At 42.1% G+C, this 24,540-nt stretch overlaps 1 protein-coding gene across 2 annotated transcripts in view; it reads right to left on the minus strand.

Moving 5' to 3' along the window:
- The window catches only part of pola1 (polymerase (DNA directed), alpha 1), a 90,788-nt gene that overhangs the window by 25,258 nt on the left and 40,990 nt on the right, over window positions 1–24,540 (minus strand). For both annotated transcript variants that reach the window (XM_061713474.1, XM_061713475.1), the window contains exons 32-34: window positions 13,382–13,556; window positions 12,626–12,807; window positions 6,478–6,609 (exon numbers count right to left, since the gene is read on the minus strand). In XM_061713474.1, the coding sequence (XP_061569458.1) occupies window positions 6,478–6,609; window positions 12,626–12,807; window positions 13,382–13,556 (489 nt within the window). The remainder of the gene's footprint in view (window positions 1–6,477; window positions 6,610–12,625; window positions 12,808–13,381; window positions 13,557–24,540) is intronic.

Here is a 24,540-nt window from a genome sequence, read left to right on the forward strand (position 1 = left end):
CTTCGAGCTGAAGGCCAAAGTAGCTGGAGGATGGGACTTCACGCAACAGAATAACAGTCACAGACACAAATGCACACCTTCCATTCCCACAAATAAAACTAAAGTCTCGTCAGGAGTCTCGTCGGTGCAGCTGCGTCAGGATCAGTGAATGTACTAAAGTAGCCTAATCTAAAGTTTCACATGGCGAACAGTGAACAGTCTTGAGCTGCCACAATCGGACAAATCAAGAGCAGCGCTGAACTGCAGATGTCCAACACTCAGAAAGGAAACTTTTATAACGCTGAGATTTTTAAGAGGAATCTGGTGTGTTTGTTGAAGTGACGAAACTGGCAGAAAACTCCTGAGACGAATCACCAACAATTCAGCAGAGTTTCAGTCTGAGCGTTTCAGTGAACGAATCTGAACTGATCCTATTGATTCAGTACTATAAAAACAGCAGCTATGCTCATCTATAGGCAAAAGCAGCACGATGAGAGTGAGTGAGACAAAGCAAAAGGTAACTGGATTCTAGTCTCCTTTGCTGTGACGTCCACTTTAACTCTGAGCTAGCGTCATCATTGCTGCTAGGTTACTACAACATAAAAGTGAGCCACAGTTTTCATACGAGACAATTTGCACACAAGTCCAAAGTTAATTTGACTGTTTTTGGTGATAGTTCACACAGGAGAAGGCAAGAGCCCATCGATGCTTCCTAAATGTGAATAAATATTCCTTTAAATAAAAAAACAAGACTGATTTAATCTTTGATCATCACTGATAGGGATTGGGGTTGGTGGGGAAAGGGGCTGGGATCCACTTTCATACTGTAAAGCACTTTGTGCTGCATTTTATTGTACTCTATATGAATAAAGTTTGATTTGATTAGATTTTTGGAGCTGGCATTAGGACATGAAAAACCTGTGGTGTAACTTGCAACTTTTTTTTTTTTACATTTGAGAGAAAAGCTATAGGAGACCATCACTGATGAAAAGTATCCTCACCTATATATTGTACAAAAAAACAAATCCAAGGTGATTTCTTTTTTCCTTTATTGCTAGTTTGGTGTCAAAAAGTCCAAAAAGTTGGGCCTTTTTAATTCAATTAATTTTAAAGATGATAAAAGTGTTGTTAAATAATTAAATTAATGCTCTCAATGAAGACACCTGGTTGGCCAATCGATCGATCACCGATATCTGCCGGTAAAGTCCTCGTTGACATGAATCTTGTAGCAGAGAGATCGACCTGATAAAACCACAAGCAGCAAAAAGACCCATAACTCATTTTAGCCCTCTATCAGTCAACGCATCCAGCGCTGAGAACAGACCTCGAAAATGGGCCTTCTTCACAAACAGTCTCCCTCTCACAAACACGCAGTGAAAAGAGCTCAAACAGCTCCACTTTGTACCTCCTCCGCTTAATCAAAGCTTCACTATTCAACAATTTGACCTTTTGTTCAAAACAGGATTATCACCTTCTCTAGTCTTCATTCAACCGTTCTCTCTTTCTCCCCCTTTCTTGTCTTGCCCCTCAACCCGTTTCCAAGGGCGACCCACACGACGAGGGTAATTGCAATAATTTGTTAAATGCCATGGCAACGGTGGTTGGATGGGAGGGGTTTAAAAAGGAGGAAAAAAAAAACAAAAACGTAGAATTGGGGTGGTTCAGGAAACAAGCAAATTTCTCATTTTGCCAAAGAGAGTAGGGTGGGACAAGGACAGGATGGTGTGTGTGTGTGTGTGTGTGTGAGAGATAGAAAGGGTGAGTCGTGAAGAAGTGTTTGCATATTCTCAGAGTGCTGGTTTACTGATAATTGTGGGGATGAGGGCAGGAATGGGGGCAAGAGGTAATTTCACTAATGAATAATGCCTCTATGGTCCCAGATCAAGCCGCCAGCACACATGTACGTATATTTGTCCACCCACCCACACCCCGACCCACACACAGGTCCACAGCTTTCACTCTCTCTCACCAGGCAAACAGCTCTATTTGAACTCTCCCCCTTCCTGAAAGGAATCTTTAATTACACAATATTACCCCTCTTCATTGCCCCGTTGTGTGTGCTGTATCCACTGCTGTTCAGCCTACAGTGGTGTGTGTACGTGAGGGAGTGTGTGTGTGTGTTGCTGTGTGACGTGGAAGTATTCAGTGGTAGCAGCTGTTTCACACATCGTGACAAAGGGGTTGAGGGGGTCTCGCTCCCCTCACATTCACCACACTAATTGATTTCTGTTCAGCACTGTGGGAGAGTTAGCCAGCCAGCCACACACACACACACACACACACATACACACACACAACCACACACACACACTTTAAAATACAGTGCATTCCACCCTGTGTAGACCGAGGTGCTGGAAGCTGCCCAGACAGAGAGTCCTTTACAAAGACGACACTGGAATCCAGTTTGATTCACTTTCAGGCGGATTACAGTCGCAAACAGTCTTCCACACCGTTGTGTTTCTACTCCGTCCTTCCTTTTACACCAAACCGACATGACAGACAGCAGCAACTATGACTTGTTGCTGCAGGTCCTCATAGTGACAGTGCCCAGACAAAAAAGTACTGTCTTTGAACACACACCAGAGGTCCAACATCCAACTACGACACCAACACTCGTGCAAGAGGACGTAAGTTTGCACCTCACTGCAGGTCTTAAGCCTGAATTAAGGTTCTGCGTCAAACCAACGCAGAGCACACGCCGTCGCTGTGACGCCGTCGTGAACCCTTCAGACTTCTCCGTCTTCACAGTGAATCAAAGAGATAAGGACAACTATTGTGCAAAAAAAAAAAAAAACAAAAAAAACAAAAAAAAAATCACACATACACGAAGAAAAGAGCGCTGAAAGTTCACTACTGCTTCAAACCAGAAATGCGTTGCTACCAAGCGAACCAATCGCAGCCCTCTCGGTCTGCGTGTGGTCTGCGTCGCCTCGACGCGTAGTTACAATTTTCGGGAGGTGCACGTCAGTGACGGCGTCGTTTTGACGCAGAACCATAACTCAAGCTTTAGTGTGCGACATAGTGCTGGCTCAGTTAAGTTCTACATGCTAATCACAAATGTGTGTGTTAAATTTTTACTAATTACTTGTATGGATTAGTTTTGCCCATTTCTGCTGTTATTAAGCACCATGCATCCATCAGCAGGATCTCTCTCATTTACAGACAGAACATTGATTCAATATGTTAAATCAATTAGAACAAACCCCAACATAACCTTAACAGAGTCTAACAGTCTGTGGCGTGTTACACACCGACGAGAAAGTAGTAACAAATATTCATCAATGCCAGTTGTTGTTTTGGCATATAGGAGCGCCAAAACGAACCACTTCATTGATATTGGTACGTGATGATATCCTGGTAGAAATCAAAAGTGCAGCAATACATTTGACCTTAATTCATCTCCTTTTCGGGTTAAATAAAGTACTTTTTCAATAAATCTAAATTGAATTGCCTTGTATTTTTGTAAATGGAGGTAAAAACACAGAATGTGCTCTGGGCTTCCCTCTGTGCTTAATAACAGTGGTGCACCATGTTACCTGAAACTTCAGCTTTCACTGGTAGAAATGACTGAGTATTTAAGCATTAAGACATTAACCTTGCAAAAGAAAGAAATACCAAGGGTTAAATACGACTGAGGTACGTGATGAATGTCACTCTTTTGTCAGCAATGTGACCTAAATAATGCCGCCTCTGAAATGTGAAATGAAATGACAAATATTAAAGCATATTAAAGCATAGTATTAAAACAAACTCAAGGCTCAGGTGCAGGTTTTACTTTTACAGGTCCTTTCCACCCTGTGCAACTCTGCCACCATGATGGACGGACATTAACTGTTTCTTCAAAACACACAACACTGACGTGGAATTCCCCCCCTGCAGACTCCACTCGAGCTACTAAAAGTGTTTCCAGACACCCTTTGATGTCGTATCGGGACTGGACGGCTTGAGCGGCGGGACAGCGGAGCAACGGTGTCGCTCAACAGTATCAGAATTGGGTATTGAATGACAGTTTTTTTAGATACACAACGGTACTGAAGTCAGTGCAAAACCAAAACCGTTGTTTCAAGAAAAGTACAAGGCTATTTAGCTAGTCTTAAGAATTCTAGTCAAGAAAATTTCTTTAAAAGGTTGTTATTTCTTAAATAAGAGAATTTAACAGGCTGATTTTTAATTAATAATGTGCATTTGTCATCATTTTTTTCAAGTCTAGTCAGTTTTTTATGTAACATTTAAAAACAACCAGTGTAGACCATCATCAACATAATGAACTGATAAAACGGTTAGAACTTGATTTGTCACATTTCTGTGTGGGTATATACTTCTTTTATGTGTGCGTTTGTTTTTTTATTTTAAATACTTCTGAAATTAATTTAAAAAAAAATCCAAGGGCTCACAATCAACAATTTTACACACATTCCTTAAGACATTTGGCTGAAAAGTAATTTGTTGTTTAAACCTTCTAATTAAACTTTACTTTCTAACAAAATATCAACCTTTTATGATTAGGAAAAATGCAATTTTACCTTGAAGTAAGCCACATCTATTCCTTTATTTATTTATTTTTTGTTCTTTCTGAAACTTAAAATTACCCTCTGTTCATGCAATCTAAGCTTTTACTGTACGGTAAAACTGCCTACTTAAGTTTGACAATGTTCCGTCTCCTTGGAACCTGTTTTATTTCACGTACCAGTATGTTCTCTGGCTGAAAATGTCAGAGCGCCGCCCCGCTGAGAGGTTCTTTGTGTTTAAGATTACTGCATACGTTGCGACCCCCGTCGCGTTGAATGCAGTCCATTGACACTTTGCAGAAGGTCAATTATCACAGGTTTTGACCATTTTATTTACTGTACAAACAATCTTTTGACTACTTGAGATTATAAATTGTCAGTTGACGGATTCATTTGATTTATTTTTTTGAGAACACGTTGACAGGCAGTTTTACTGTATGCCACAAGTGACAGGCTGCAAAGACCTAAACAGTGAAGTCATATTTGGTGTAGATGTTTGAACCAATGGGGCGGAAGGAAGAGATCGACATTATTAAATCTAAATAAAACAAATAAATAAATATATAAATTAAAAAAGAACCACTCTAGCAATCACCAGCTCAAAACTCATCCGTGCTCTTCAAAGTTATATATTTCAAAGTTGTTGCAAAATAGAAGACTAAAAATTAAAAAAGAAATCATGGCTGTAAAATAGTTTCAACAATCTCTAAATATGCAAATCTGATCCTGGCATAAGATAACAGCGACCTGCTCCATCTTCTGCAGATCTGGTACCCTATGCAACTTAGTATGCAGGTGGACGTATCAGAAGGGGAAAGAAATGACTTCAATGACATCAGAAATGCAACATAATTGAAGTGCTGCCCAGATTTAGTTGAGCATGCTTGGTTAAGGTTTACCGATTCTGAATATCACAGCCATGAACAGAACATGTCATCGCTGCCATTTTCACGAGAGCAAAACACACCTCCTTGCTTCTGCTATCTTCTCCACTTAGCTTCGGGGTAGCTTTTCATTATACTGTTTTCTCAGAAAATGAGGGAATGCAAATGAGCTGTAAAGATTCACAAGCACTCAGGATGTTTCCCTCCAGTCTTTTACACTGAAACGTCTGACCTCGCCTCTGCGACTGCCTGTAAGAGGAGTTCGGCACATTCAAAGTGGAAATGTACCACAACTATACTGTTAGTGGCTCATTTCGCTCATGAATCTTGTAACATAAAACAAATTAAAGGACAAATCGTTGATTTGAAATTAAAATGTAACCTTTTACTGAATGGGGCCTTTAAGTTAAAATGTACATCTGGCTAAAAAAAAAAGATTTTGGACCTGTTTTCAGGTGAAAACGCAGCTTTGGTTGCTGTACCGTGATTTAAACACCATGTCACCCATCTACAAGGATTTGGACGCCTTTACTTTTTCACTGGAGTATAACTTGTTTTATGCTTTTGCTTTGACTTCTTTCTCACACTATCAGAAGTCTCTCATTGGTTCTGCAGCTCAGTGGTGTGAACTGTGTCCCCTCAGCTGATTGAAATCTGTGTTTGAATGTTGTGCAGAATAGTAAAGACTATTCCTGGATGAGCATTAAAGCTAACAAATTAATACAAGCTATTATGGATACTAAAGCCTTGACACTTGTCTCAAAAGCACGACTCCCTGAACAGGACTTAAATTTCTCCCTCAGACTCAGTAATGATGCTTCTCTTAAACTCCACGGTTCCTGGAAAATTATTCCTGCTATTGAACTGCAGGTTAAGTGGAGACCAGATCATCTGCTAAAAAAAAATCCCCCTCAACTAAAACTCTCAATGAATAAATAAATAAATACAATTATCACATTTTGTTCCTGCAAGTTGGTAAGATGTAAATCCGTGACTGATTGTGCACTTCCACATGCATAATTGAGTGAGTGTGTTATTGTTTTGAGTCGGTTGCATTCATTTAAACTTTATAATAAGATGCAGAGCAATTTAAGAGGAATACTCACAGAGTAATATCTTTTGATGTGGCGCCGGATGTCGAGGAGAAGTTTGTTGCGGATGTTGACCATGTAGTCAACGGGCTGAATCTTACAATCGTTGTTGCAGCACCGCAACAAACTGGGCTCCACGTTGGTGCCCTGTAACAGAAACACACGTCACATCTCAGAAAGTCAACACATCAGTTCAATTACACAGAAAATGTCTTCACAGGATTATGTTGTTTCAATGAGAAATGTTATTCTTCTGTTGATGTATCCCACTTAAACGTTTAAAAGCTTAACCCCATGTGGCAATCGCACTCTGTGAAGCAGCACAAAGGAACTATTGTCATTTTTAGCTCTTTTACAAAACTGTCCAATATTCATTCTTCGTTTGGTCGGCCTCATTTTCTTTTCCGTCATTACTTGAGGGAATGCTAATAGCGCCCCAAGTGAGGCCATGACGGGAATCCAAAGCCACTGTGCTGGCAGGGATGGAGACCACGTGAGCTTGACGACGCTTCCTAACAGCAGGCAAAAATCCCCACAAATAAAACTGATATCTTTACATGCATGGAAAAAAAAAGAGCTCTGTTCAAAAGCAGATAGTTTCGTGGGGTCTTAGGCCCCGTTTACACGGGGCAAAAACGGAGGCGTTTTCATGCGTTTTGGCCGTTCGTTTACACCAAAACGCAGCTCAAAGCCCCGAAAAACGATCATTTCTGAAAACTCCGGCCAAAGTGGAGATTTTCAAAAACTCCGTCTTCACGTTTGCGTCTAAACAGACAAAACGGAGGAAAACGGAGATTTACGTCACATTATGCGACAGAAACGTCACCAGCAGCGTCATGAGTGCGACCTGTGTTTACAATTTGTTTGGCCACCGTCAATATTTTATTTTATTTTACCTGTTTTAAATTCTCTCAGACTCTCGTTCCGTCTTGGAAGTAAAGCCTGAATTATGGTCCCGCGTAAAATCAACGCAGAGCCTACGGCGTAAGGTACGCGGCGATGCGCCGTAGATTTTACGCGGAACCATAAATCTGCCTTTATTCACCCGCCCGAGACTCGCCTTTTATTCGCCCCACCAACCGCCCGTGCGCTCCTAAAAGAAACTCCTAAAAGAACTCCTAGACAAGGCGGCAGGAAGAAAATAGAAGCAGGTCTAACGTCCGACCAAAGTGGGGAAAAAACCGAACAAAATAACGGCGTGTGATGACGCAATCAAACAGCGAACAGCGTGGAGTGACCGGCGTGTGGTGTTAAATGCAGCAAACATGTCAGATCATTACTGGGATGTGGGGAAAAAGCAGAGGACACGAGAAATGATCAAGTAGGTACCAGATCGTGTTGGATCCGGTGTTACAGTTCGGAGCTCGTCACCTCCTCGCTGCAGTTCATGCAGTATAGTGCCAGTTTGCTGGAGACAAAGACGGGGACTCACTGATGCTGAAACTGAGCTCACTGATGGAGAAACCGTCAGAACCATGCCACCCTAAGAAAAGTGTCAGGGTTGTAGTTTTGCAGTTGGTACCATTTCAAAGACCCAAATAAATGCTTTCAGTGCTTTCATTAATAGGGAAGTTAATTCCATAATATGTCAGTTTTAATGGCCGTAACCTCCATCGGCAATATTCTGTTCACTCTGGGGGGAAAAAACATTTCAGAGAAGCTATGATGTTAACCCGATCTCCAATAGCCCCCAATGTCCAGATCTGTAACCCTCTGAGCCCAAACGATTACCTGCACACATCACAACACCATACAATCCCATAATAACCCCAAATGTCCTGTGTCTATGTTGCAATAATTGAAAAGCAGCGTGAGGGGGATCTAGGCAGTATTAAAGCTTTTTAATGTTGTGGCTTCTAACAAAGCTGTTTAAATGTTCAGTGGTTTTAAGTGGGAAGTTTCAAGCTGATCCGTGTTGCAAAACCACTTTTCGAGAGTCATCGAAAATTATCTGAGGAATAAAAATGGCCGTTCCTCACCAGGGGAACCCGAAGTAATCTTTCCGATTTCTAATGTTTTAATGCTGGAAGCCAAAACGATGCACTAGGTCCAAGTATTAACTAAATCAGATATTTATGTGTGGGGAACTTGTTTGGAGTCCTGCATGTACACAGGAAATCATTACAGCTCACTGTTCACCCTGTAATCAAGGAGTTGGGTACTTATAGCATAAAGAATCGACCCATTATCTTTAAATCCCCCACAAAGTGCACGTCAAACACAGATGAGAGCCGAACGAGGCCCAGAGTCCATCAAATTTTAACATTACTGTAGCCTAAAAAGAAAAGCGGGTCAGTGTGACCGCCCTGAACTGTTACCTCGACGGCAGGACTTCTAGCCGCGGCGGTGAGAGAGGCAGCTACAGTACATAACAATAACAATAACCGTGAATGAAATGGCTTTAAACACTTGCCCCTTCAGAACCTGAACTCCATTTACCTGTCGTGTTGACGGCAGCACAAAAGTCAATGCAGAAAAGTCAATGTCACAAGTATGCCGGTGACACCCCCCCACCAACACGCAGGGATTTTGTTTGCTTGAATCAGTCCATTTTGGTGAGAAAATTACAAGAGATTTTCTGGTAGCTGGAGTCTCTCGACTCCCCCCCTCTTCCCCCCCGACCTCGTCTCGTACATCGCCTGCTTACTTTCCTCCTCTTTTCCCTTGATATTTTTTTCTTTTTTATATCCTCAAGATGAAAGCAGCCTCCCTTTTTCTCCCGCTCAAGATCTCCCCTCCTTCCTGCTCTTTATCTCAGTTGTTTCATTCCACACTTCATTTTGCAGCGATAACTCCCCCACTCAAACAAACTGTATCTATTAAAAAAAAATACACGCAATTGGCTTGACGGTGTTTTCCAAGCTTGCTTTTTTTTTTCCACAAAGCAACTGCGGAGAAATATGAAACTCCTACAGTAACTCATCTACTGTCTTTGTGCAAGATTTATGAGAAATGTTCATATAAGGCAGTCCAAAGATAGTAACTTTTAGCACTCGTCTGCAACTTCAGCCGACTTTCATCTTTACTGCGGCGCGTCGGCACCCTGAAATAGACTCACGCAAACCAGGGAAACGCTTTTTAAAAAGCTCCACAATGTCAAGCGTCTAACAAGCCCATTTTCGTCGGCGTTCTCATCTGATAACGCGGCGCTTTCACAGCATTCTCCTTTAACTGCACCGCGCGGAATACCTAACGCTCTTTTCATCCCGCGTCTGTCCTCCATCATCCACCGCCGCCGCCTCCTTCCATCTCTGGCTCCGTGTCAGTGGAGGAGTCAAGGCCCATCTGTCCTCCCCTCTCACTGAGCTGTTAGACCATGTTCACCACCTTAATTAACTTACCGTCTTATCAGTTCCAGTATGTACGCATGCATGCAGACTTCAAAAAACACACGCTTGCTCTGTAATCACGCGATTGCCGGTTCGGCTACACTAAAAATCACTCCGCCAGATTCTGACGGATTACTTCAAGAAAACGTTTTTACTATCGTTTCTTTTCTTTTTGCGTTTGCGAGAGCGTTACAGAAATAATATTCCTCTTTTATGACCACCGTTCAGTGCGATGGTACAGTCCTTTTATGGTGTCATACTCCTGCGTTAATTAAAAGCGAGTTCTTTCCGCCGGTCGGTGACAGAGGCTTGTCAGTTTTATTAGTGTCTTCCAGACGAGAAAAGGCTGCGCGCCCTGCTCCTCATTAGAGTCTGATAACACTCGAACACATGACCTTGGCCTGACAAGTGGTAGGAGATGAGTGTGTGTGTGTACATGTGTGTGTGTGTCCGTGGAGCGGCGAGGTTAAGGAAAGGATTTTCAAGTTGTGGAGTCCAAACTATGCCAATGAAAACAGAGTCCATTTTGGAGCCAGGCAGCTGTCTAAAAATACAGGCAGAGACACAATATGGAGGATGACTCAAGCAGGAATCCTTCACAGGAAGTTTTACTGACATGCCTTCAGAAACACCTTTCTCCAACGCCTTTTACGCGTCTCATTTTATTAGAAATAATAATAAAATCATCAGGGACAGAGAAAACCATCTGTGACAGCATCAAATGCACGAGACAGCAGAAGAGGTGACACAGACCGGTGACAAATTCAAGGAAGAGGTCTGAGGCATGACGCAGAGGGAATCTGATCGCTTTTATCATGTGAAGAAACTCTTCTATCGGAGGGGGGTTGCTGCCTCAAGTGGAGGAGTTTAAGTGTCTCATGGTTTTGTTCAGGAGTGAGTTCATGAGTGGTCGAAATCAGGGAAGAGAACTGAACCCAAAAGGATAAAACTGTCAATTCACCAGTTGATCTACGTCCCAGCCGTCAGCTACAGCCGTGAGCTGCATGAGCTTCCACTGAAAGAGTCTGGTCTTAATACATAACATTTATTAACATAAATGACTGTTTACTGAAGCGTACTCTGATGCCCTTATTTTTTAACAACTTGTGCTTTTTATTATTTTACCTCTTTTCCTATCATTTTATTTGTTATTTAAGCGTACTCTTAAATGAAGTTATGGGTAAGACTTGAATGCAGGCATTGTGACGTAGAATTGTCAAATTGGTCTGATTCACCGCACCAATTGGCACAGATTACTTTTGTAATACTGTATTTAACCCAGTCTTTGTATGTTTTGACCGTATAGAAACGTAATTCTTGCCATTGAACCGGTCTTTGTACGTTTTGACCGTATAGAAACTTAATTCTCGTCAGTTGTGTAATAAGACCGGGAAACAGGTATTGTGGCATACAATTGTCAAATTGGTTTAATTCACCGTACAAATTGTTACAGATTACTTTTGTAATACTGTATTTGACCCGGTCTTTGTACGTTTGGACCGTATAGAAACGTAATTCTTGCCATTTTAAGAATGAGATGTACCTGCTGTACTCTACTGCCCTTACTTTTTAACAACGTGTGCTTTTTTATTATTTTACCTCTTTTCTTATCATTTTGTTTGGTATTTACTGTTTAATTGTATATGTTGATGTAAAGCACTTTGAATTACCTTGTGTTGAATTGTGCTATACAAATAAACTTGCCTTGCCTTAAGGGAAAGGTTGAGGGCTCGGTCATCTGGGAGGAGCTCAGACTAAAGTAGCTGGTCTTCCACAAAGTGGAGGTGCTCCTGTGATCTGTATAGAGGAGCTGTTTCCAGACACGTCCTGCTGGAGGAGGAATCGAACCTGATCCAGGAGCCGGAGATTACGCATCTCAGCCGGTTTGAGATTATTGTCTCAGCAGAGGAGCCTGAGAACGGCGCCGTTCACAGGACACTAGGGCTGCAATGATTCCTCGAGTACCTCGATTACAAAAAATGATAGAGGAATTTCCTCTTCCTCGAAGACTTGTTTAAATAAAAAATACATTTAAACTTCACGTTTCGCACGGGTTCTTTTTAATTTGACAACGTGCTTACACGCATGTGTCCCCTATAAAGCAGAAGAAGACGGTGTTGCGCTTTTCGTAACGCGTTAACAGTTTAGCTGCACAGACGCCGGCCCGGGACTGACAACAGTGACTGTGCCAATGAGAAAACGCAGCAAAACAAAGTAATAAGAGGAAGAGAAAGAAGATGTCGAAGGTGTGGGATTATTTCAAATTAAAAATGAAGGCCCGGGTCCATATGGTGCAAGTCCCGGTCCACAGCCAAGCATTTCTGTTGAAACGTATTGGTTCTGCAGTGTTTAAAAATATTTCTTATTTGTGATACTTGGAAAAAATATGTTTTTTCTTTTAATGTTTCAGGAAATGTTAAGTTTAAAATAATTGTATTTATTTTTATTGGAAAATTTAACTAACAGTTTACTAGTTTGCATAATATGTAAATAAATGTCAATTATTCTCATAAAAGAAACAAATTGGTTGTTTTTAAATCAAGTGATCGGTCTTGTTTTCTATTGTATATTTATAATTGGGCTTTAACAAAGCAAAAGTACATTTTATCCGATTACTTGATTAAATCGATGGAATATTTTATCACCAAAATATGGTGACATCACTGGCTGGCTCGACATAATCCTTTGCAAACATTGGATTGTTGCGCTTAAACACTTAAATCAGGAAAAATTATCTGAAAGAACGTCCCACTGAAGCCGTTCGATCCCTTATCTTGTCGTGGTTTTTCCGTTCATTTGTCACCCATCTGTTGCTCACACACACATTTACTCACCGCTCCTTCAAAGACGTTGTCGTAGATGTTGTCAGTCCCGCACCCAGGGCAGGTGAACGTAAACCTCTCGCAGTCTTTGTAACGCTCCTCGTCGGTCAGCTGGATTGGCACTCCCAGCGTGGCGTCTGTTTCCTCCTCCCGCTGATACTGCTGCTGGGATCTGAACTGAGTCGGGTCCAGACCTGAGATGAACATCAGCCATTACTCCAGCTGTTGCACGCGAGTGTAAGAGCAACAAAACAAAGTTGATCCCAGACAAAAGATGATAAAATCTCTGAATGCTACAGCAACTTGGAGGATGTTTGCAGATCACACCTGAAATGATGCAACAAGCTGAAGTGAAAGATAATGTCTTTCTCCAAAAGTTACTTTCAAGTAAGACACCAGAGGGTTTTGTTTCAGACTAATCTCATAATATCACCAGAAATGGTAGCACCACATTTATTCAGTGAACTATACCCCACGACTGTCACACAGTTAGTGTTTATCTATAAAATGGTATCAGATCTGTTTTATCTGAAAAATGCAAATGAGACCCAATGATCATTTTACAATATTATTTCAAAAACCAAGATGAGGTGATGTCAACAGCACCCCTCTTTCATTTTAATTATACACTTTCTTTTTTTTTTTTTTACTTTTTCAGCACTAATTAGGGTAATTTGTCATTTTTTTCTGAGGTGAAAGGCAATGTGACATTCCTCAAGTAGCAATGCAAATCCTTCCACAGTCGACAATAACCTGTAATTAACGTACCCAGCCATGTAGCTATGAGCACGTTGTCGAAGCCTTCAATGGGGTCACAGATGCGAGACACCACGGGATGGACCTGCTGGGCCAGGTAGTACTGCGTATCCAGGCTGAGACCCTCCTGCTTCTGGAGCTGCTCTAACGCGTACGCTCTCTGACTGGCGGCCAACGTGGAGCCGTCCTGCACGACAAAAGGAGATACAATGAAAATCAATTTCACAAGTTACATTGTAACTGTCTGTGGAAATTAAGTGCAAAAGATTACACGTCTGCCTTCCTGAGAGGCCGTACGTTTCATGTGAAGTGTGGCTCGTGGGACGTGAGGGAAGGAGCCTGAGCTTGTACGTTAGGTTAGTTAGTTAGTCAATATTTATTTCGGTCAATCACAAACATAAAAATCAACAAACAAGATAACACAGGTTTTTCCCTGGTCAACATTGTGATTATTTTGACCGAAAAGGTCTAGGCTTGAAGCTTAAAGCTTATCTTGCCCACCTTTTAACAGAATAGAATATACAAAAAGAAAAAATGAAGTATCATAAGTCTACACAAAATAATAATAATAGTAATAATTATGATAATAACAATAATGACGATGATAATAATAATAGTAATAATAATAATAATAATAATACTAATAGCTTAAATAACTGTAATAATAGTAATAATAATGATAATAATAATAATGACGATGATGATAATAATAGTAATAATAATAATAAAAATAGCTTAAATAACTGTAATAATAGTAATAATAATAACTAGAAAATTTCTGGAAATTTTGATATGGGCATGCCCTACCGCCCATTCGACCCCTCTCGCTGCTTTGGTTTGGGGCTGTAGTGGTTGTGTTTGGGGTGGTTCTATGTCAGTTTGAGGTGTTTACGGTTGTATTGCATTCATTCCTGTGCTCCCAATAGTTAAAAATGGGGCGCGCTTTTTGGCGTCTAGCGCCCCCCACGGTGACACTTTTGACTGAAAAAAGTAATGCCCATCGAGGCAACATGGAGACCCATCTAACGATGTATGCCATGCATGGGTGCACGTTGCGGTTCAGGCTACATTAACGGATAGGTTTTTGTTTCACCGTGGTAAAAAAAACCCATCCGAATGAATGGGGCCATTTGGCATGGATTTTGACATAAAATTTCCTTAAATAACAGCTTCATGAAATTTGAATATGTTGAAGTCCACAGCGTGCCGAGTCGGGGAACATTTGTAGGATGTCTCTACGATAATCTGTTGCCTAGCAACAAGCGTCCAAAGTCAAACGGAAATAAAGAAAAATATGAAAGGCCAATATCTCAAAAAACTGTAATAATTAGCATAATGAGGTTGTACGTAGCGTTAGGGACAATTGGGCCGAGTGTTTGAAAGTTTGAACGATGTCTCTACGATAAAGTTCGACCGAGCAATAAGCGTCTGAATTTTTGCCTTTTTTTTTGCTTTTTGGCATCTAGCGTTGCCACGGTAACACTTTTGACTGAGAAAAGTAATGCCCATCGAGGCACGATGGAGACGCATCCAACGATGTATGCCATGCATGGGTGCACGTTCCGGTTTGGGCAGCATTAACAGATTGTTTATTCACATGGTCCCCCATACAAATGCATTGGTTTTTGTTGCCATGGTAACAAGCCCCATAGGATAGAATGGGACAATTTGGCTTTAATATCTCAAAAGCTGTAAACGACAGCGTAATGAGACCTCAGCATGTTGTAGTCCACATGAAGCTGAGTCTTTTAACGTTGGAACCAAGTCTCTGCGATACCGCGTTGCCGCGCAACAAGCATCCGAAGTTCCGTTAGCATCAAAATGAACAATGTGGAATATCTCAAAAACCGTAATAGCAAGCATGACGAGACTAAAATATGTTGCAGTACAAAGCGTCCCGGGTTGGTCAATGTTGTAATAATGTCTGTACAATAAACCGTTGCCTAGCAACAAGCGTCCAAAATAAAAGTGATTTTTTTTTTAAATTGAAAGTTAAATATCGCAAAAACCGTAATAACTAGCATGATGAAGTTGTATGGTCCTTTAAAGACTATCGGGCCGAGTGTTTCAAAGTTTGAACGATGTCTCTACGATAAAGTTTGGCCGAGCAATAAGCGCGGGAATTTTTACCTTTTTTTTTGCTTTTTGGCATCTAGCGTTGCCACGGCAACCCCTATTACTGAGAAAAGTAATACCCATCGAATCACGATGGAGACGCATCCAACGATGTATGCCATGCATGGGTGCACGTTGCGGTTCGGGCCGTATTAACGGACAAAAAAAAGTGCGGAATAATAAGAATAATAACTAGAAAATTTCTGGAAATTTTGATATGGGCATGCCCTACCGCCCATTCGAGCCCTCTCGCTGCTCTGGTTTGGGGCTGCAGTGTTTGTGTTCGGGGCGGTTTTATGTCAGTTTGAGGTGTTTACGGTTGTATTTCATTCATTCCTGTGCTCCCAATAGCTATTAATGGGGCGCGCTTTTTGCCGTCTAGCGTCCCCACGGTAACGCTTTTGACTGAGAAAAGCAATGCCCATCGAGGCACGATGGAGACGCATCCAACGATGTATGCCATGCATGGGTGCACGTTCCGGTTCAGGCTACGTTAACGGATAGGTTTTTTTTCCACCATGGTTTTAAAAAACCCATCCGAATGAATGGGGCCATTTGGCATGGATTTTACATTTAACTTTCCTTAAATCACAGCTTCATGAAATTTTAATACGTTGAAGGTCACAGCGTGCCGAGTCAGGGAACATTTGTATGATGTCTCTACGATAATCTGTTGCCTAGCAATAAGCGTCCAAAGTCAAACGGAAATTAAAAAAAAAATGAAAGGTCAATATCACAAAAACTTAAAAAAATGGCATAATGAGGTTCTAGGCTCCGTTAGTGCCAATCAGGCCGAGTGTTTGAAAGTTTGAACTATGTCTCTACGATAAAGTCCGGCCTAGCAATAAGCGTCTGAATTTTTGCCTTTTTTTTGGCTTTTTGGCATCTAGCGTTGCCACGGTAGCACTTTTGACTGAAAAAAGTAATGCCCATCGAGGCACGATGGAGACGCATCCAACGATATATGCCATGCATGGGTGCACATTGCGGTCCGAGCAGTATTAACAGATTGTTTATTCACATGCTCTCCCATACAAATGCATAGGTTTTTGTTGCCATGGTAACAAGCTCCATAGGATAGAATGGGACAATTTGGCTTTAATATCTCAAAAGCTGTAAACGACAGCGTAATGAGACCTCAGTATGTTGTAGTCCACATCAACCTGAGTCTTTTAACGTTGGAACAAAGTCTCTGCGATACCGCGTTGCCGCGCAACAAGCATCCGAAGTTCCGTTAGCATCAAAATGAACAATGTGGAATATCTCAAAAACCGTAATAGCAAGCATGACGAGACTAAAATATGTTGCAGTACAAAGCGTCCCGGGTTTGTCAATGTTGTAATGATGTCTGTACGATAAACCGTTGCCTAGCAACAAGCGTCCAAAATAAAATAGATTTTTTTTTTAAATTGAAAGTTAAATATCGCAAAAACCGTAATAAGTAGCATGATGAAGTTTTATGGTCCTTTAGTGACTATCGGGCCGAGTGTTTGAAAGTTTGAACGATGTCTCTACGATAAAGTTCGGCCGAGCAATAAGCGTGGGAATTTTCGCCTTTTTTTTTGCTTTTTGCCAACTACCGTTGCCACGGTAACCCCTATTACGGAGAAAAGTAATGCCCATCGAATCACTATGGAGACGCATTCAACGATGTATGCCATGCATGGGTGCACGTTGCGGTTCGGGCCGTATTAACGGACGAAAAAAAGTGCGGAATAAGAATAATAATAATAATAATAAGAAAAGGGAAACCTTTTCTGGGTACTAATTTACGCCTTCATTTTCATGTTTTTCCTCATTTTTTCGGCCGTGTTTTACTTTTTGGGGATTTTTTTTTTCCACATCAGTGCGGGGTCATGCTGTACACCCACTGGTACGCAGTGGGACTTTTGCGACTTTAGCATGTTAGCGAAACGCTAGCAGCATTGCCCTTTGGCCCATTCTGGACGATTGCAATATGGTCATGCCACTACTTGGCATGCCCATAACTAGAAAATTTCTGGAAATTTTGACATGGGCATGCCCTACCGCCCATTCGTCCCCTCTCGCTGCTTTGGTTTGGAGCTGTAGTGTTTGTGTTCGGGGGGGTTCTATGTCAGTTTGAGGTGTTTTTACGCTTGTATTTCATTCATTCCTGTGCTCCCAATAGTTATTAATGGGGCGCGCTTTTTGGCATCTAGCGTTGCCACGGTAACGCTTTTGACCTAGAATAGTAATGCCCATCGAGGCAAGATGGAGACGCATCTAACGATGTACGCCATGCATGGGTGCATGTTCCGGTTCAGGCTACGTTAACGGATAGGTTATTTTTTTCACCATGGTACAAAATCCCATCCGAATGAATGGGGCCTTTTGGCCTGGATTTTGACATAAAATTTCCTTAAATCCCAGCTTCATGAAATTTGAGTATGTTGAAGTCCACAGCGTGCCGAGTCGGGAAACATTTGTACGATGTCTCTACGATAACCTGTTACCTAGCAACAAGCGTTCAAAGTCAAACGGAAATAAAAAAAAAAAAGAAAGGTCAATATCGCAAAAACTTTAAAAATTGGCATAATGAGGTTGTAGGGTCCGTATGTGCCAATCAGGCCGAGTGTTTGAAAGTTTGAACGATGTCTCTACGATAAAGTCCGGCCGAGCAATAAGCGTGTGAATTTTCGCCTTTTTTTTTGCTTTTTGGCATCTAGCGTTGGCACGGTAACACTTTTGACTGAAAAAAGTAATGCACATTAAGGCACGATGGAGACGCATCCAACGATATATGCCATGCATGGGTGCACGTTCCGGTTCGGGCAGCATTAACAGATTGTTTATTCACATGGTCCCCCATACAAATGCATTGGTTTTTGTTGCCATGGTAACAAGCCCCATAGGATAGAATGGGACAATTTGGCTTCAATATCTCAAAAGCTGTAAACGACAGCGTAATGAGACCTCAGTATGTTGTAGTCCAAATCAAGCTGAGTCTTTTAACGTTGGAACCAAGTCTCTACGAAACCGCGTTGCCGCGCAACAAGCATCCGAAGTTCCGTTAGCATCAAAATGAACAATGTGGAATATCTCAAAAACCATAATAGCAAGCATGACGAGACTAAAATATGTTGCAGTACAAAGCGTCCCGGGTTTGTCAATGTTGTAATGATGTCTGTACGATAAACCGTTGCCTAGCAACAAGCGTCCAAAAAAAAAGTGATTTTTTTTTTAAATTGAAAGTTAAATATCGCAAAAACCGTAATAACTAGCATGATGAAGTTTTATGGTCCTTTAGTGACTATCGGACCAAGTGTTTGAAAGTTTGAACGATGTCTCTACGATAAAGTTCGGCCGAGCAATAAGCGTGGGAATTTTCGCCTTTTTTTTTGCTTTTTGGCAACTAGCGTTGCCACGGTAACCCCTATTACGGAGAAAAGTAATGCCCATCGAATCACGATGGAGACGCATCCAACGATGTATGCCATGCATGGGTGCACGTTGCGGTTCGGGCCGTATTAACGGACGAAAAAAAGTGCGGAATAAGAATAATAATAACTAGAAAATTTCTGGAAATTTTGATATGGGCATGCCCTACCGCCAATTCGAGCCCTCTCGCTGCTCTGGTTTGGGGCTGCAGTGTTTGTGTTCGGGGCGGTTTTATGTCAGTTTGAGGTGTTTACGGTTGTATTTCATTCATTCCTGTGCTCCCAATAGCTATTAATGGGGCGCGCTTTTTGCCGTCTAGCGTCCCCACGGTAACGCTTTTGACTGAGAAAAGCAATGCCCATCGAGGCACGATGGAGACGCATCCAACGATGTATGCCATGCATGGGTGCACGTTCCGGTTCAGGCTACGTTAACGGATAGGTTTTTTTTCCACCATGGTTTAAAAAAACCCATCCGAATGAATGGGGCCATTTGGCATGGATTTTACATTAAACTTTCCTTAAATCACAGCTTCATGAAATTTTAATACGTTGAAGGTCACAGCGTGCCGAGTCAGGGAACATTTGTATGATGTCTCTACGATAATCTGTTGCCTAGCAACAAGCGTCCAAAGTCAAACGGAAATTTAAAAAAAAATGAAAGGTCAATATCACAAAAACTTAAAAAAAAGGCATAATGAGGTTCTAGGCTCCGTTAGTGCCAATCGGGCCGAGTGTTTGAAAGTTTGAACTATGTCTCTACGATAAAGTCCGGCCGAGCAATAAGCGTCTGAATTTTCGCCTTTTTTTTGGCTTTTTGGCATCTAGCGTTGCCACGGTAGCACTTTTGACTGAAAAAAGTAATGCCCATCGAGGCACGATGGAGACGCATCCAACGATATATGCCATGCATGGGTGCACATTCCGGTTCGGGCAGCATTAACAGATTGTTTATTCACACGGTCCCCCATACAAATGCATTGGTTTTTGTTGCCATGGTAACAAGCCCCATAGGATAGAATGGGACAATTTGGCTTTAATATCTCAAAAGCTGTAAACGACAGCGTAATGAGACTTCAGTATGTTGTAGTCCACATGAAGCTGAGTCTTTTAACGTTGGAACCAAGTCTCTGCGATACCGCGTTGCCGCGCAACAAGCATCCGAAGTTCCGTTAGCATCAAAATGAACAATGTGGAATATCTCAAAAACCGTAATAGCAAGCATGACGAGACTAAAATATGTTGCAGTACAAAGCTTCCCGGGTTGGTCAATGTTGTAATGATGTCTGTACGATAAACCGTTGCCTAGCAACAAGCGTCCAAAATAAAAGTGATTTTTTTTTAAAATTGAAAGTTAAATATCGCAAAAACCGTAATAACTAGCATGATGAAGTTGTATGGTCCTTTAAAGACTATCGGGCCGAGTGTTTCAAAGTTTGAACGATGTCTCTACGATAAAGTTCGGCCGAGCAATAAGCGCGGGAATTTTCGCCTTTTTTTTTGCTTTTTGGCAACTAGCGTTGCCACGGTAACCCCTATTACGGAGAAAAGTAATGCCCATCGAGGCAAGATGGAGACGCATCCAACGATGTATGGCATGCATGGGTGCACGTTGCGGTTCGGGCCGCATTAACGGACGAAAAAAAGTGCGGAATAAGAATAATAATAACTAGAAAATTTCTGGAAATTTTGATATGGGCATGCCCTACCGCCCATTCATCCCCTCTCGCCGCTTTGGTTTGGGGCTGTAGTGTTTGTGTTCGGGGGGGTTCTATGTCAGTTTGAGGTGTTTTTACGCTTGTATTTCATTCATTCCTGTGCTCCCAATAGTTATTAATGGGGCGCACTTTTTGGCATCTAGCGTTGCCACGGTAACGCTTTTGACTGAGAATAGTAATGCCCATCGAGGCAAGATGGAGACGCATCTAACGATGTACGCCATGCATGGGTGCATGTTCCGGTTCAGGCTACGTTAACGGATAGGTTTTTTTTTTCACCATGGTACAAAATCCCATCCGAATGAATGGGGCCTTTTGGCCTGGATTTTGACATAAAATTTCCTTAAATCCCAGCTTCATGAAATTTGAGTATGTTGAAGTCCACAGCGTGCCGAGTCGGGAAACATTTGTACGATGTCTCTACGATAACCTGTTACCTAGCAACAAGCGTCCAAAGTCAAACGGAAATTAAAAAAAAAAAAGAAAGGTCAATATCGCAAAAACTTTAAAAATTGGCATAATGAGGTTCTAGGGTCCGTATGTGCCAATCAGGCCGAGTGTTTGAAAGTTTGAACGATGTCTCTACGATAAAGTCCGGCCGAGCAATAAGCGTCTGAATGTTCGCCTTTTTTTTTGCTTTTTGGCATCTAGCGTTGCCACGGTAACACTTTTGACTGAAAAAAGTAATGCACATTAAGGCACGATGGAGACGCATCCAACGATATATGCCATGCATGGGTGCACGTTCCGGTTCGGGCAGCATTAACAGATTGTTTATTCACATGGTCCCCCATACAAATGCATTGGTTTTTGTTGCCATGGTAACAAGCCCCATAGGATAGAATGGGACAATTTGGCTTCAATATCTCAAAAGCTGTAAACGACAGCGTAATGAGACCTCAGCATTTTGTAGTCCACATCAAGCTGAGTCTTTTAACGTTGGAACCAAGTCTCTACGAAACCGCGTTGCCGCGCAACAAGCATCCAAAGTTCCGTTAGCATCAAAATGAACAATGTGGAATATCTCAAAAACCATAATAGCAAGCATGACGAGACTAAAATATGTTGCAGTACAAAGCGTCCCGGGTTTGTCAATGTTGTAATGATGTCTGTACGATAAACCGTTGCCTAGCAACAAGCGTCCAAAATAAAAGTGATTTTTTTTTTAAATTGAAAGTTAAATATCGCAAAAACCGTAATAACTAGCATGATGAAGTTTTATGGTCCTTTAGTGACTATCGGGCCGAGTGTTTGAAAGTTTGAACTATGTCTCTACGATAAAGTTCGGCCGAGCAATAAGCGTGGGAATTTTCGCCTTTTTTTTTGCTTTTTGGCAACTAGCGTTGCCACGGTAACCCCTATTACGGAGAAAAGTAATGCCCATCGAGGCAAGATGGAGACGCATCCAACGATGTATGGCATGCATGGGTGCACGTTGCGGTTCGGGCCGCATTAACGGACGAAAAAAAGTGCGGAATAAGAATAATAATAACTAGACAAAATTCCCGGGAAATTTTGAAGTGCCACGGACTACTGCCGGATGATCGCGGGGCTTATTTGCACCCATGAAGGTCAAGGACTCGATACTTAGTCATTTGACACCACCCATGACTCTCTATGTCAAACCATTCAAAAGTTATTACAGAAAATATGTAATAGGCTAATAGAACCGCTAACAAGACCGCTAACGGGATCGCTAACTGAACCGCTAACGGGATCGCTAAAGGGATCGCTAACAGAACCGCTAACGGGACCGCTAACCGAGCCGCTAACGGAATCGCTAACCGAGCCGCTAACAACCGCTAACGGGACCGCTAACGGGACCGCTAACGGGACCGCTAACGGGATCGCTAATGGGATCGCTAACGGAACCGCTAACGGGACCGCTAACGGGACCGCTAACCGAGCCGCTAATGGGGTCGCTAACGGGACCGCTAACAACCGCTAACGGAACTGCTAACGGGACCGCTAAAAGAACCGCTAACGGGACCGCTAACGAGATCGCTAACAACCGCTAGCGGAACCGCTAACGGGACCGCTAATGGGATTGCTAACGGGACCGCTAACGGGGTCGCTAACTGGACCGCTAACGGGATCGCTAACTGGACTGCTAATGGGACCGCTAACGGGATCGCTAACGGAATCGCTAACTAAACCGCTAACGGGACCGCTAACCGAGCCGCTAACGGGATCGCTAACCGAGCCGCTAACGGGATCGCTAACGGGATCGCTAACAACCGCTAACGGGACCGCTAACGGGATTGCTAACGGGACCGCTAACGGGGTCGCTAACTGGACCGCTAACGGGATCGCTTACTGGACCGCTAATGGGACCGCTAACGGGATCGCTAACAGGACCGCTAACAGAACCGCTAACGGGACCGCTAACACCAATAACACTACCATCCCATAATAAACACCTACCATCCCATAATAACACTAACATCCTATAAAAACACTAACATCCCATAATAACACTAACATCCTATAAAAACACCTGCCATCCCATAATAACACTAACATCCTATAAAAATACCTGCCATCCCATAATAACACTAACATCCTATAAAAACACCTGACATCCCATAATAACACTAACATCCTATAAAAACACCTGCCATCCCATAATAACACCTATCATGTGTGTGTGTGTGTGTGTGTGTGTGTGTGTGTGTGTGTGTGTGTGTGTGTGTGTGTGTGTGTGTGTGTGTGTGTGTTCATCTAAGGTTAAAAGGTCAGGGTTCAGATTTCTCCATTTTCCAGGTTATACTATGAAGTCTGTACTGAGTGAGTCATGTGACCAGTTCTGGGTCAGCCTAATCAGTCAACAGCTGAGCTCTGGTTGCTAGGGGCAACAAGAACCTGATACAGAGGGAGCGGGAATGACTCAGCTGGATTTTCGGTTGTGACAAACCTGAAATCACTCCACTTTGCGCTCAAACCGTAGCACTTAGCAGAAAAACGAAAACATTTTGAGAAACAGAGAACCTACCAGATTATCTAAATGTTATTTTCATACAGATATTCCTTAAAATGTGTTAGTAACGGCAATTCGAAAACAAAAATGAGATTTTTTTTAAGAAAACTTCATTTAACATGGGAGTCAATGAAGAGACAGACAGGAATTGGCGTGACTGTTGGCTCCCCCGTTAAAATTTTGTGCACACCACGCCTGTCAAAGTCACATTTTACGAATCACAACACCTATGTCTATATTCTGACCAAAAATGATCTGTCTACCTTTTACGGTTTGGCCGTGACCTCGAGTTACAAATAAGAAATCATGTTTTTTTTTCAGTGTAACTACACTCTAGCAAACTGACTCCCGTGCTCTAGATTTGAAAAAAAGTGATTTCCAGTCCTCGCTTGAGCGCTCATATCTTGAAAAGTGTACATTTTAGGAAAAAACAGTCCGGGGTTTGGAGAGAGAAGAGAAGTTTTCCTCCGTTTTGAAGTTTGAATGACGTTTCTACGTCCAAATATGAGAAAGATACGTGACTCGGAAAAAAGGTGAATTTTGTCTTTTTTTTTCTCAACATTTTCCCATCCGCTTATAATGGCGCCATTGAAATGCATGGGAAAATCTTCCCCATTAGTTTGGAAATTTGGAAATGTTTTTGCACTTCGTGCAAAAACTATTCGTGCCATCGTTCTGAAAATCCACAGGACTGTAGTTAAATTCAGGGCCTACAACTTTCTAAATCGGTTCGGAATTTTTCGAGTAACGGTGTGCGAGTGGTGAGGCCCCAAAGTTCACGCAATGCGTTCCGGATGGGGCAAAAAGCGCACGTTTGTGCACGTTGCGCAAAAACGTGCACGCCAATTGCTTATAAAAGTCATACCCATCGATTCCCGATTAAGGCGCACGTTTCTACGTTTTTACTTTTCGCGTTTTCTCAAAGCTGTGGGACTAGTTACGGGACGAAGTTTATACGGAAGA

This window comes from Cololabis saira, chromosome 22 (genome assembly GCF_033807715.1).
Source record: "Cololabis saira isolate AMF1-May2022 chromosome 22, fColSai1.1, whole genome shotgun sequence".
NCBI classification, from domain to species: Eukaryota; Metazoa; Chordata; class Actinopteri; order Beloniformes; family Belonidae; genus Cololabis; species Cololabis saira.